The sequence below is a fragment of the Entelurus aequoreus genome, linkage group LG07 (assembly GCF_033978785.1).
Source record: "Entelurus aequoreus isolate RoL-2023_Sb linkage group LG07, RoL_Eaeq_v1.1, whole genome shotgun sequence".
Taxonomy (NCBI): domain Eukaryota; kingdom Metazoa; phylum Chordata; class Actinopteri; order Syngnathiformes; family Syngnathidae; genus Entelurus; species Entelurus aequoreus.
Genome location: NC_084737.1, coordinates 44,448,542 through 44,461,988, shown reverse-complemented (window position 1 = coordinate 44,461,988; position 13,447 = coordinate 44,448,542). Strand labels below are relative to the sequence as shown.

At 39.7% G+C, this 13,447-nt stretch overlaps 1 protein-coding gene across 1 annotated transcript in view; it reads left to right on the top strand.

The window, feature by feature from the left end:
• The window catches only part of b4galt5 (UDP-Gal:betaGlcNAc beta 1,4- galactosyltransferase, polypeptide 5), a 120,968-nt gene that overhangs the window by 105,207 nt on the left and 2,314 nt on the right, over positions 1-13,447 (top strand). Inside the window, exons 4-9 of the mRNA XM_062053745.1 lie at positions 7,881-8,008; positions 8,638-8,754; positions 8,843-9,030; positions 9,124-9,246; positions 11,370-11,471; positions 12,508-13,447. The exon at positions 12,508-13,447 is cut by the window's right edge and continues 2,314 nt beyond it. Coding sequence (XP_061909729.1) covers positions 7,881-8,008; positions 8,638-8,754; positions 8,843-9,030; positions 9,124-9,246; positions 11,370-11,471; positions 12,508-12,655 — 806 coding nt within the window. The 3' untranslated portion in view covers positions 12,656-13,447. The remainder of the gene's footprint in view (positions 1-7,880; positions 8,009-8,637; positions 8,755-8,842; positions 9,031-9,123; positions 9,247-11,369; positions 11,472-12,507) is intronic.

Here is a 13,447-nt window from a genome sequence, read left to right as displayed (position 1 = left end):
ACAGAAGGTACACCATTACAATTAGGTTGTTGTGTGAGCCGTAGCCATAATAATTTTGAGGAATATTTTTGCCTCAATATGTATATACTATGCGTCAGGACGAGATATGTTCTAAAGATATGTTAATGATAGCTGTGTTTCACAAAAAACATACACAGTTAACAGGCATACTGTATTTTTGTTATTGATATGTTTTATTGATGTTCATAATTACAAACATACAAGTAAATCAGCAGTCAATTAATTATGGATTGTGCATGGCAAAAATCAAGTACAAAAATATATTCATAATAAAGATGTATTTTACATTTTCTTGTAGGGTTAGCATTAGTTCAATATTTAAGTTAATATGGTGATTATAAAATTAGGAAGCCCTATAGACTTGCCACAACAAAACCTATGAACATATTCCAAAAAAGCAAGTGTATAAGCACAGGCATAGTGAAATCATTACAAACAATATTGGAGGCAGCCACCAGAGTTGACATACAGTGCATCCAGAAAGTCTTCACAGTGCTTCACATGTCCACATTTTGTTTTGTTACAGCCTTACTCCAAAATGGAATACATTAGTTTTCGTCCTCAAAATTCTGCAGACAAAAACCCATAATGACAATGTGAAAATGTTAAAAAAAAATAACGTTAAAAAAATCCAATAGAAAAAATGCACATTTATTAAAAATAAAAAAAATAAAACATCACATTGTACATACATGTTCACAGCCTTTTCTCAATACTTGGTTGATGCACTTTTGGCAGCAGTTACAGCCTCAGGTCTTTTTAATACGATGCCACAAGCTTGGAACACCTATCTTTAGGCAGTTTCGCCCATTCCTCTTTGCTCATTCCTTTTTGCAGCACCTCAATCTCCATCAGGTTGGATGGGAAGCGTTGGTTTTCATCTAGGATGTCTCTGTAAATTTCTGCATTCATCTTTCCCTCTATCCTCTTCCTCCTCAGCCTATTCAACTAACCAAAGTTGCCCCCGCTTGGCCCCCGCAAGCGGTGCTCATAGCTGTTATTCCCAACAGCATCAATATTGTTGTCTAGGATGCTAAGGACCTCTGCGCTGATAAACATCACATCAACCAGAGGCCCAATAAGGAAGCGCTCTCTTCTGAAACAATAACTAATATCAAAGCACGTAGAGACAGACAGTTAGATTATCCACATTCCCCTAAAGAACACAATGTCTAGTGAAACTCTAGTTAATCTCAAACAAGTAGTTGAAGTAATAGATAATTTATTTATTTATTAACTCTTACAATCTCGATTTAGTTTTTAACTGAGATATGGCTTCACGTAAACATAGCAAATGCAGTTCTGACTGAAACTAGCCCTCCTTGCTTTAAATATGTGTTTGAGACACGACAAAACCAGAGGGTTGGGGGTGTTTGTGCCATATTCAGGGAAAATATCCGAATCCACAAATTGTGTTTTGGGGTTGTTTCATCATTCGAGTATGTGACATTCAAAATGGAGATAAAACAATTATCCATACTTTAGATTACTAACTACAAACCACCACATACTGTAATTCACATTCATTTATTGATGATTTTATGGAATTACTTACTGACTTTGTTTTGTTTTGTGTGATCATCACAGGGGACTTAAATGTGGCTGTAGATGTAGCCAATCACAGGCATGCTAAAGAACTCAGTGCTGCTCAGCATTTAAACGGGCCCACCCACAACACAGGCCACACTCTTGATTTGATCATTACGAAGGTTTCTTGCTATTTTAAACTTGAATGTTATCGATGTTGTTTATCAGATTATTTCTGTTTTCTTCTACTTGTCTTTTAGGCCCTGTCTATATAATGCCGGATAACTCCTTAAACGAATAACTATTTAGCCAACAACCTGTGTCAGCCACATAACCCATCGTTTAAGGTTCCCCTCTTTGGGATTTTTTTTTACACGGGTAAGTGCGCCGTCCATTTCTTGAATCTCCGGCTCTTAGCTCGTCATGGACTCATTGATCGTTTTTAAACTGAGTTCGTAGAGGAAGTGACGTCTCCCAGCCAGCTTCATCACAACCGGTTTCCACTCAAAGGTAAACACTAGAAAGATGGAGGCAATTCATCCAGACATGCCTGTGTTTCTCCTTCTTCTGCATGTACAGGCGCTTGTAGAAATCACACATGAATACCTTAAGAGAAGCAAACGCGCGATTGCAGTATTTAGTATACACCACAACCCAGACGGCAACAATAACAACTCCACCTCGCCGTTGGTCCAGACAAAGAAATCCCTCTTCTTGGTTACACTCAAAGCCATTTTCGGTATTTTAGCACCACAAGTCGCAGAAAAGAAATCAAAATTAACATCTTGCTTGCATCTCTTCAATGTTTATATGCTGGGTAAGGATACACTTCCAGGTCAGAGGTAACTATGACGTCTGCCATTTTCCGCGCATGCCTACTAGGTCGTGTTGTACCCGCGGACGGAGGGGGGAGGGGGTCTTAAACCAAAGCTTAAACGATGGCATTGTGTGTGTGTGGACAGGGATAAGGTTAGGTGGATTATACTCTGTACAACCTTAGCCATCTTAGTGTAGAGGCAACATTAGACCCAAACCAAACCCTCCAATTTCACTTCAAATAGAACTAATTTCTAAATCAAAGTGCAATGAGTTTGCAATAATCTTTAATGATGAAGTTCAATGCATTATAATGCAATAATTTCTGGGAAAAAAATAGCTACTCTGCAGCCAGCTAGTCAAATAGAGCTGGCACATAATTCACTCCTGTCACTGACAAAATAGTTGAAGAAATCATCCACAGTCTTGAGACCATCAACATGCTGCCTTGATGAGTTACCCACTAGATATATAAAGTCTGTGCTGAGCAGTTTGTTACCACAATACACGTATCTAGTTAACATCTTCAGACTGGAAAATTTCCAAAGGCCTTAAAAAATGCTGTCATAAGCCCTTCTTAAAAAGAGTAGTCTTTGTGCCACAGTACTGAACAACTATTGGCCATATCATACCTGCCATTTTTGGGCAAAGTACTGGAAAAAGTTTTATACTAACAGTTTAGGGACCTTCTCCTGTTTAACAATGTATTTTATACTTTCCAATCAGGCTTTAGGCCCCACCGCAGCACTAAAACAGCTCGGAGCAAGGTGGAAAATGATATCCGCAGGAACACAGATGCAGAAAAAGTCTCAGTCTTGGTTCTGCTGGACCTGAGCGCTGCCTTTGACACAGTTGACCATACTATCTTGATACAGAGGTTTGAAAACTGGGTGGGAATATTCGGTTCTGCTCTTAACTGGTTCAAGTTCTATCTCTATCACAGGATATACTTTGTGAAATTGGTAACTGTGTCTCTGACCAAATGGTTATGACCTGTGGGGTTCCTTTGGGCCCGATTTTGGGACCCCTGTTGTTCAACTTGTACATGCTGTGCCACTAGGTCAGCTAATACGCAGCTTCAATATGTCCTACCACAACTATGCAGATGAGACTCAGATCTACGTGTCACTGACGGCAGGTGAACATCGGCCTGTTCACTTCATTGCTGCATCGAACAGATCAGTCAGTACATGTCCATGCACTAAATTAGTCTGATTTCTCAAAAAATTTGGCTCTAAATAAGCATCCTACAACCAATGGAAAAACATTAATCCGATCGTGGTCGGTTTTTGAAAAGTCGGACTAACACACCTGAATTATTCAACTGAAAACCAGATCTCTCGAGTGGGTGTATCCGCCAGATGGGACCCTTTGTATCGCACAGAGGAAATGATATCCATTATATACTATTCAATAAAAAACATAACGCAACATTCTTATTTGCTTCACAAATTAAAAGAACAGAACATTTTGAAGTGCATTGATGGGAGAAAAAAGAAACAGATTTATTTAAGAAGGAAGCTAAGTAAATGTTGAACGCCGGCTTAATTTGGACTTCCGAACGAAATACAAATGAGAAGAAAGAGAATGAAGCAGGTATAATTAGGGCAAATAATAAAGCGTACACAAACCTCTTCACACTGCATTTGTGCGCTTAAAACTGATTATCAATAACTCTGTATTCAGCACAACTGGCAAGATAGTCCGGATCAATATCAACCTTCATCTGGAACAGTATCGGCTGGGGCACGAATGGTCTTTTCCTTCGAATTTCTTCTTCCAACAATCCACTGAGCCTTGAGCTCATGAGAACCTCAGGGAGTGGTGTCCTGCTGGTGTCTAGAATCCGGACCAAAGATGGTGAAACTGTGTTTCAGTTGTATGCTCCTGAAATCTGGAATAGTCTTCCTGAAGATATGAGGCGGGCTTCAACGTTGGCAATGTTCAAATCCAGCCTGAAAACACTTGTATTTAATTGTGCATATGACAACTGAAAGTATTTTATCTAAAGTATTTGATTTATTTTAATTAAATATGATTGTTTTTTGATGATTGTATTTTCTGAATTTAATTTAAAACATGATTTTATATTTTTATTTTTACTTTTTAATTTTCCGTAATGCACGTTGGATTGCCTTGTGTACGAATTGTGCTCTATAAATAAACTTGCCTTGCCTTGCCTGTATCCTGACTAGTATCCCAGTTTCTTCCGCTAAAAAACATCCATAAAGCATGATGCTGCCACCACCATGCTTCACTGTAGGGATGGTATTGGCCTGACGATTAGTGGTGCCTGGCATTCATTCTTTGTCTCATCAGACCAGAGATTTTGTTTCTCATGGTCTGAGAGTCCTTTGTGCATTTTGACAAACTTTTTGCTAAGAAATGGCTTCCGTCTGGCCACTCTACCATATAGGCTTGATGGTGGATTGCTGCGGAGATAGTTGTCCTTCTGTAAGGTTTTCCTCTCTCCACAGAGGAATTTGCTCTGACAGAGTCACCTCCCTGACTCGACTAAGATGAATGCAGCAATGTACAGACAAAACCTAGATGAAAACCAACACTTCCCATCCAAACTGATGGAGAGGTGCTGCAAGCAGAAATGGGCAATAAGCAATGAGTGAAACTGCCCAAAGAAATGTGTGTCAAGTTTGTAGCATTGTATTGAAAAATATTTGAAGCTGTAATTCTGCCAAAGGTGCATCAACAAAGTATTGACCAAAGGCTGTGGATACTTATGTACATGTGTTTTTTCAGGGTTTTTTTTTTGTTTCAATGCATTTGCAAAATTAAATAAGAATAAAAACATTTTTCACATTGTCTTTATGGGGTTTTGTCTGTAGAATTTCAAGGACAAAGATGAATTTATTCCATTTTGGAATAAAGCTGTAACATAACAAAATGTGGAAAAAAATTCAGCTTTGTGACTACTTTCCGGATGTACCGTACTTCACACAAAAGTCTAAAATTTTCCGTAATTGTTGGTCCCAAGCTAATGAGGTTTTTGGCAAAATGAGGGTATTCCGTTTTTATTTTTGGTCGGTCTGTATTTTCTGACGTACATTGCGCCGGCGGGAGCTTGTCAGAAGCCCGCTGGTCACTGAACACTGCATTAATTTAGTGGCGGAATGCATCAAATATGGCCACAAAATAGCCACAAAATTCTACTTTGAGGAAATAAATGCTTGTTGTATTGTAAGTTTATGAGCTGGAGTATGTTAAGAACTATGTTTTGACTCATTATTTTGTTTTATTTGTCAGGAAAACAATTGCATGCTGAGGCCGCACACATCCCAGGTACCCAACATATGGCGCCTGTTGTTTACTTGTCCACAGAGTCGTGTATACAGAGAGAATGGCCAACTAAACAACGGGCGCGATAACTGCAACCACGGACGTGTGCGGACGTGTGTGAAATTGGTGTCGATTTGACATTAGTTTTTCTGACAAAATAAACCAAAATAGTAGGTGTATATGTACTTCCAAACTAGGGTTTTACATTATACCAGTAGTAATAAAGTACCGCGATACTAATTGATTGAAATCGGTACTATACTGCCTTTGAAAAGTACCGGTACCCTTCTTTCATCTGTGGTGGTGACTCCAGAGCTGAGGCGCATGATGTTGAGTGAGTCAAAACGCACACACAAAGTGCATACAGGCAATAACATCTTGGAGAGGAAGAATGTCAAAAAACGACAATTCTACTGGTTAATAAAGAGGGTGCGTGATGCGCAATATGGAGGTATTTGGGCTTCAAAACTAACGACAAAGGTGACGCTTTAAACAAAGAAGCGCCGCGCTTCAAGTGTTGCTTTAAAACACGCCTCGCCAAATGTGGCGATTAGTATTACCACATTTCCTTCAAACTTAGGTAAACATTTAAATAATAAGCATTCAGATCTGCACAAGGAGTGGAAATAGTGACAGGTAATAATGCTGCCGATTTGTGACAATCTGCTTTATCATTAGTTTTGCAGGACACAACTGGACCTGTTCATTCTTCTACTGCTTAGTGCAGCGCTACCTCTCTCTCTTTTACTCGCCCACTTACTCACTGACATCACTCAGCCAACACGTTGCCATTGTCTTAAACACACATACACTACTCTCGTAAATTACCGAGCTCCTCTGTTGTGCACATGTAAATATGTAGATGAATGCACACAGCTGCTTGGATTGATGCCAAATATTAGCGCAGTTAAGACCCATCTAACCTCAACTAATACAAGTGAAAATACTATATTTTGTTACAAATTGCGACAGTTTGTGTGTAGGAGCCTAAATGCTGTTTAAGTTAATTTACATTTTATGGAAGGTGCTTTTTGTTTATTCAGCCAAAATGGGACTGTTTACTTTATTTGCATGCTTAGAATAATCATAAGGTACACTTTATTTGTAATTATTCATTTATGTGGTTTATGTGAGTCGTGGAAGAGGAGTGGGAATATTCAAGCGGGTGATTTATATATTAAAAAAACTAGTGGAAGATGGCATAGGGATTTTCCTCTTTACATTTTTCTTTTAGCAATGTAGACAACGTCCAGCAAACTCACTGCGTCTACTTGGCCAGATTTGGACAAATATATGCGCCTGAATAAAACATTCATTTGAGTTGTTTACCATGTAAGCCCAAATCAAAACTGTTCTCGAGTTGCCAAGCCAGGCATATTTCGAACGGGAAATGCTGCCAAAAATGTATGTCAAAGTGACGAAGATCATAGCCACACAATTAAGTCAAGTCACTTACTTGGCACTGACCCGAACCGTACATGTGTGAAAGTCCATTACATCGTCGACTGGGAATTAAAAAGTGCCTTTCTGCAAATGTATTTGTTATCTGAGTTTGATACATTTTTTATTATTTGCACAGCTATGTTATTTATTTTACGTAGAAATAATATGTTTCTATTTTATTTACATTTCGTAATTCTGTGCTACTTAAACATTCTCTTTTCTGTGCTGTTAATACCCATCTTTACTAACTGAGTTAATAAAAGTGCCACTGACTGTTTACATTACAGTTGTCATTCACTTCAATTTCAGTGAATCTTGCTCAAAAATGAATATCTTTATATGTATACTTTCACCGGAAAATATATCGAGATATAAATCAAATATCCAGTTTAAGTAAAAATACATTGAGATATACTTTTTCGTCCATATCGCTCAGCCCTAATGTGACTGTATTAAAAAAGAGGAACGGAAGTTAAGTTACTGAGTTCTAAGAGATATAATCAGTTTTTCAGTTATTCTAAAATAATGACTTTTAGAGTGGTGGAGAGGTGGTGTTTTATTTCAGCAGTGATTGATGATACTTACAAATGTTTGTCGTTCCACAGAAGCTAAATTTGTCTAATTATGCTCCTGATCACTCAACTGTTAGTGTTGTACTTGTGTTGCTCTTTTCCTCTCCTACATGCTCGTTCACTCATCTATTAGTAATCAATGCATATCTGTTTTGTTGTTTCCTTCCTCTTTTATTATCCAAAATGTGATTTGTTTTTTAACCACAGAAGGTAGATTGGAGGTGAATATGAGTGAAGTGTCGTTGGAGGATGTGGAGAGATCACTGATGGAGCAAGAGTCTACTATTGCCTCAGGAGGCTACTGGGAGCCCAAAGACTGTTTACCCCGTTGGAAGGTAACCGTGTCACTTCATAGGAACATTTACCAAAAAAACATACTGTTAATTTACTCAGAAGCCATAACGCAATAGTTAACAGCTTAAACACTTGTGTAAAGGATGCTATTTTTTTTATTTAATCATGTGTGCATGGTGTGTTACACTCTTGGCTTCTACTTCTCTCAAGTGTTCAAGCGTTTATTTGGATTTTCCCAGCAGTTCTTCAAAAATCCACATTCCTGTACAGGAAGTAGCTGATTTCTGATCACGTACGGCGCCATTTATTTATGAGCCACATTGCACAGTCTTGCCAGACATCTGTCTGTCTCATGCATTAATCTGCCTTGTGTGTATGCTCTGACAAAACAAATGATCTCTCTTACAGAACAATAATAGCACTCGCAACTAACAATAGGCAGTCTATGTATAAGCTGTTATTCATGTGACTGTTTGCTTTTTATTCAACTCCAAAAGAAGCTTAAAATAGGATTTTAAACACATCCGCATAAAATCAACAACACATCTTTCAGTTGACATCACATGCCCTCCTGCGTCCGCTGTGATTTATGATCAGATGTCAATGCATTTCTGTGTTTTAATCACACATGCCTATTGGCTCACATCTCTTCTATTTTGTGTGGCCTTAGGTGGCAATCTTAATCCCGTTCAGGAACCGACCCGAGCACTTGCCCATCCTCTTGAGACATCTGGTGCCAGTGCTACAGAAACAGAAGCTCCAGTTTGGCTTTTATGTTATTGAGCAGGTATGCGCTCCCATCCAGGTATTGGCAGGTTCACCTTTGTAACCACCCAACCCTCCATGTTAATGACTCGTCTCTACCTCCTGTCCAGGCTGGCACGGAGCCATTTAACAGAGCAATGTTGTTCAACGTGGGCTACAAGGAGGCCATGAAGGACCTGAATTGGGACTGTCTTATCTTCCATGACGTTGACCACCTCATGGAGAATGACAGGAACTACTATGGCTGCACTGACATGCCCAGACACTTTGCAGTCAAACTTGACAAGTATTCCTACATGTGAGTCCTGATACAGTTTCCTATGGAGTATTGAGTAAGTAAGTGCAGTCCATGATTGATATACTTTTAATATGTCAAAATTTTCTCTATAAGGCTTCCGTATAATGAGTTCTTTGGCGGTGTCAGTGGCATGACGGTGGGACAGTTCAAAAAGATTAATGGATTTCCTAATGCATTCTGGGGCTGGGGAGGAGAAGACGATGACCTTTGGAGCAGGTGAGAACACACATAAATATACAGAGACCCTGTCCTATCATACTGTACTGCTGCAGCAGGCTGTCAATATGACATTAAGAATGTTCAAGAGCTGGATAAGCCAAATAGTCTGGGTGTACTGTATTATTTTTCAATTCCATTTACCTTATTACATAGCTTTCTTAGCGCATGTAGCTGTACATACAAGTTTGAGGAAAAACACACACAGTGGCTCTTGATTACCAATATAATTGTGTATTGTATACAGGGATGGTTACTGAATTTGGTACTTTTTTAGGTAACAGCTTGATTTCATTGGTACCGATTAACATAAAATCAAACGCGAGAATATTTTGACAAGTTTGTTGCACGTGACGTCACGTTTAGTTGCACTCTTGGCACCAGCTCAAGCACTTGGCCGGGAAACTACCCTAGCACTGCCTCTAGGTCAGTGCTTCTCAAATATTTTCTGTCACGCCCCCGCCTGAGGAAGAAGAAAATATGCCTCTGCATAACATTTTAAGCTTATTAACATTAAAGGAAACAACACACCGGTCTTTCCTCGTCTCCCATCGTGGTAACAGTGAAGTAAAGTGATACATATGCTTCATCATATTCTGGTACGGCAAAAAAAGCATGTTCCCTGAGGTCACATTCACCCTCCTCTAGCATCGCACTGCGCCCCTCCACTATTTGAGAAGGACTGCTCTAGGTAATGTTACAATTTTCCATGCCAGCAAAGCAAGAAGAAGGCGCTCCAAAGTAAAGTAAGGCTACACTTTTTAAAATGTGCGAGCTTGATGCTAATCTACATTGGATTGGATTTTCAATTAGCATCTGCAATTTTTGCAATTTTACATGGCGATTGCAACACCTCCAAATATGGTGATCAAAACTACAACTAAGATACAAAAACTGGTGTGTACTAAGTACAATACTTGCAGTACAAACACGTTGTAGGGCTCAACAAAAGACAAGACTGACACATTTATCTTACTAGCAAAGACTGGCTATGGCAAAACATCAGTCAATCAATCAATGTTTATTTATATAGCCCTAAATCACAAGTGTCTCAAAGGGCTGCACAAGCCACAACGACATCCGCGGTACAGAGCCCACATAAGGGCAAGGAAAAACTCACAACCCCAATGGGACGTCGATGTGAATGACTATGAGAAACCTTGGAGAGGACCGCATATGTATATTACCCCAGGGGAGACCGGATGCAATGGACGTTGAATGGGTCTGACATAATATTGTGAAAGTCCAGTCCATGGTAAATCTAACATAATAATGAGAGTGCAGTCCATAGTGGGGCCAGCAGGAGACCATCTCGAGCAGAGACGGGTCAGCAGCGCAGAGATGTCCCCAACCGATGCACAGGCGAGCGGTCCACCCCGGGTCCCGACTCTGGACAGCCAGCACTTCATCCATGGCCCCTGGACCTGTGTCTCCCCCACCCCGTCCACAAGGGAGAGGGGGGCAGACGAGAAAAGAAAAGAAACGGCAGATCAACTGGTCTAAAAAGGGGGTCTATATAAAGGCTAGAGTATACAAATGAGTTTTAGATGGGACTTAAATGCTTCTACTGAGGTAGCATCTCTAACTGTTACCGGGAGGGCATTCCATAGTACTGGAGCCCGAATAGAAAACGCTCTATAGCCCGCAGACTTTTTTTGGGCTCTGGGAATCACTAATAAAACATCGTAGCCTACACATTTCTGCCGTCTAACGTCTTGTAATTACATACATTTTTATGCAAAGTCTACTAGATGATACTTGCAGATGAGACTCAGAGGTGTAAAAACACAATGTATAACAACTTGAAAGCACAATTATAATCATCAACTCAGTGTTAAATGTTAAATTAAAAAGGGGTTTCACTATTAAACAATTAACATTTCTAAACATACGGACACACACAAGAGTATCAAAAATTGGTATTGTTGAGTACTAGTATCGATTCCCAGGTACCAGGAAAAGGCACCGTATTGATCTAAATGTGAAAGGTAACCATCCTTAATTGTAGTGCAATATCATATTGTTAGATGAGCAAGTAGGCATTCTATGAACATACGCTAATTAGGGTCACCAATGCAACAGATTGGACTTCATGCATCAGTAAGCACAAAATCTGTTTGTAGGGTGCTGTATGCCAATTACACCGTAAGCAGACCACATGGAGAGCAGGGGCGCTACAAGTCCATTCAACACCACCATCGCGGAGAGGTCCAGTTCCTGGGAAGGTCGGTGCCATTGAATACAAACCTTCTTTGCACGCACGCACGCACACACGCACACACACACACACACACACACAAACACACACACACACACACACAATAATTTGAATGAAGCTTTGAGACATGTGAGCCAGTCACATGAAAAGCACCCGAGCAATGACTTTAAGAGAATTCTAACTTGTTTAAAGACTTTGCATGTGACATACAGCTCGAGGACCTCACTGTGGAAATAATTGTTGCATTCCCACCAATACATTCTCAACAATAGAATAAACTGGTTAAAATCAATACTTTTGAAGGGGACCTATGACAATTTTCTTTTTGTGTGACTTATAAATGTTGTTAAAATGTTGTATACTCATAAGGTTCATGCTATTGGGCGTGCGCTGGCATGCAGTTTTGGGTGCCTCTGCACATGGGGTTTTGCAGTATGGTTACATTGTGATGTCACAGCGAGATGGATGTACTTATTTGGGTATTAAGTTAAGCTATTGGGGGGTGGGGAGGCTTTGTACGAGCCCAGCTGAGTTTGAGGAAACACAAGAGAACGTACGCTAAAGTATTATTTTCATCTATTCTAGGCATGCGCATAATGCAGATGTACGACATGCAGTGACATAATTGCATGTCACTAAAAGCAACTTGTTTATGGTGCTCTGCATTGATCGGCGAGTGTCCAGCTGTACTTAATGTTGTGACCTGGTGAATCTATATGTTTATGAAGTTCATTTTTGACAATGTCTGGAATGAAATCACAGTGACGATAGTTCTGAAGATAAAGTACCGGTACATATTTACCAGTATACATTTTCAGAAGATGAAGTATACTTTTGAAAAGGTTAGGGCTTGGTTTCATTCGCAATCTCGAAACTTCTCCACAAACAAACATCTTGCAGACGGATTCAAAATAACAGGTTATAAAAGCGAATGTGGAGCAAAATTTACACCAAAAATCCAAAATCATCATTGATCCCCTTTAAAGTATAAAGTGTAAAGTAAAATCTGTTCTAAAAAAAAAACTGTTTGATTGCTCTCACAGGTATAGTCTTCTCCGCCACTCAAAGGAGAGGCAAAGAGTGGATGGTCTGAACAACTTAAACTACTCCCCCCTGGTGTCCAGGAGACCTCTCTACACCAACATCACGGTCAGCTTGAGCAGAAACCTTGCACCTGTAGCCGACTACTGATGTAGACACAGCTGGACTGAGAACCACCTGGGAATCAAAAGTTCTCTGGACGTCAGCCATATCTCACCAGTTGCGCACTGCTGAAACGCGTTTTAGTTGATTCTTGCTGTATTTCTTTTGTGGGTATGCAAAAAAAAAAAAAAAAAAAGTACGAAGACTCAAAATGCTCCAAAAATGTGTTGGATAAAACATATAAGACGATAGGGTTAATGCTGCACTTGTTTGTGCCACAGTCCATCACTCCACTCATCTGGGCTTATCTTGTCTTCAACGTCCACATGCCTTTTTTCACCATTTTGGCCTTCAACATCCATTGATTCATTAATTGGTCCGAAGAGATGTCATCCCTGCGATTTCATTTACATATGTTTCATAAAACAGGCCGTGAAACTCACTTGCCACTTATGTACGCACGCAGCAGTTCTGACTCGCGAGGTGATGATGATGCCGTGGTCTTTTATTTTTTATTTTTTGCTTTTGCACATCTTACACAAATGCAGTAGTCCGGTTAAAAAAAATTGCATGTACCCACTCACATGCACACACACCTTTTACCGCGTGGAAGCTTGCAGCTGGTTCTGCAAAAGGTATGCCAAAATTTACAAGTGAAGAGAACGAGAGAAAATTCTATGAAGAGTGAGTGTTTTCAATCATCTATATGTGAGATAGTTTATGCTAAATTTAGAATATATTAATATCTTGCTCATTTTTACAACTATATTTTACCCTGTGAACATACCATTCGAAGACTGTGATATTTGTGTTGTTGCTTTGGATGTACCTGGCTGTCAG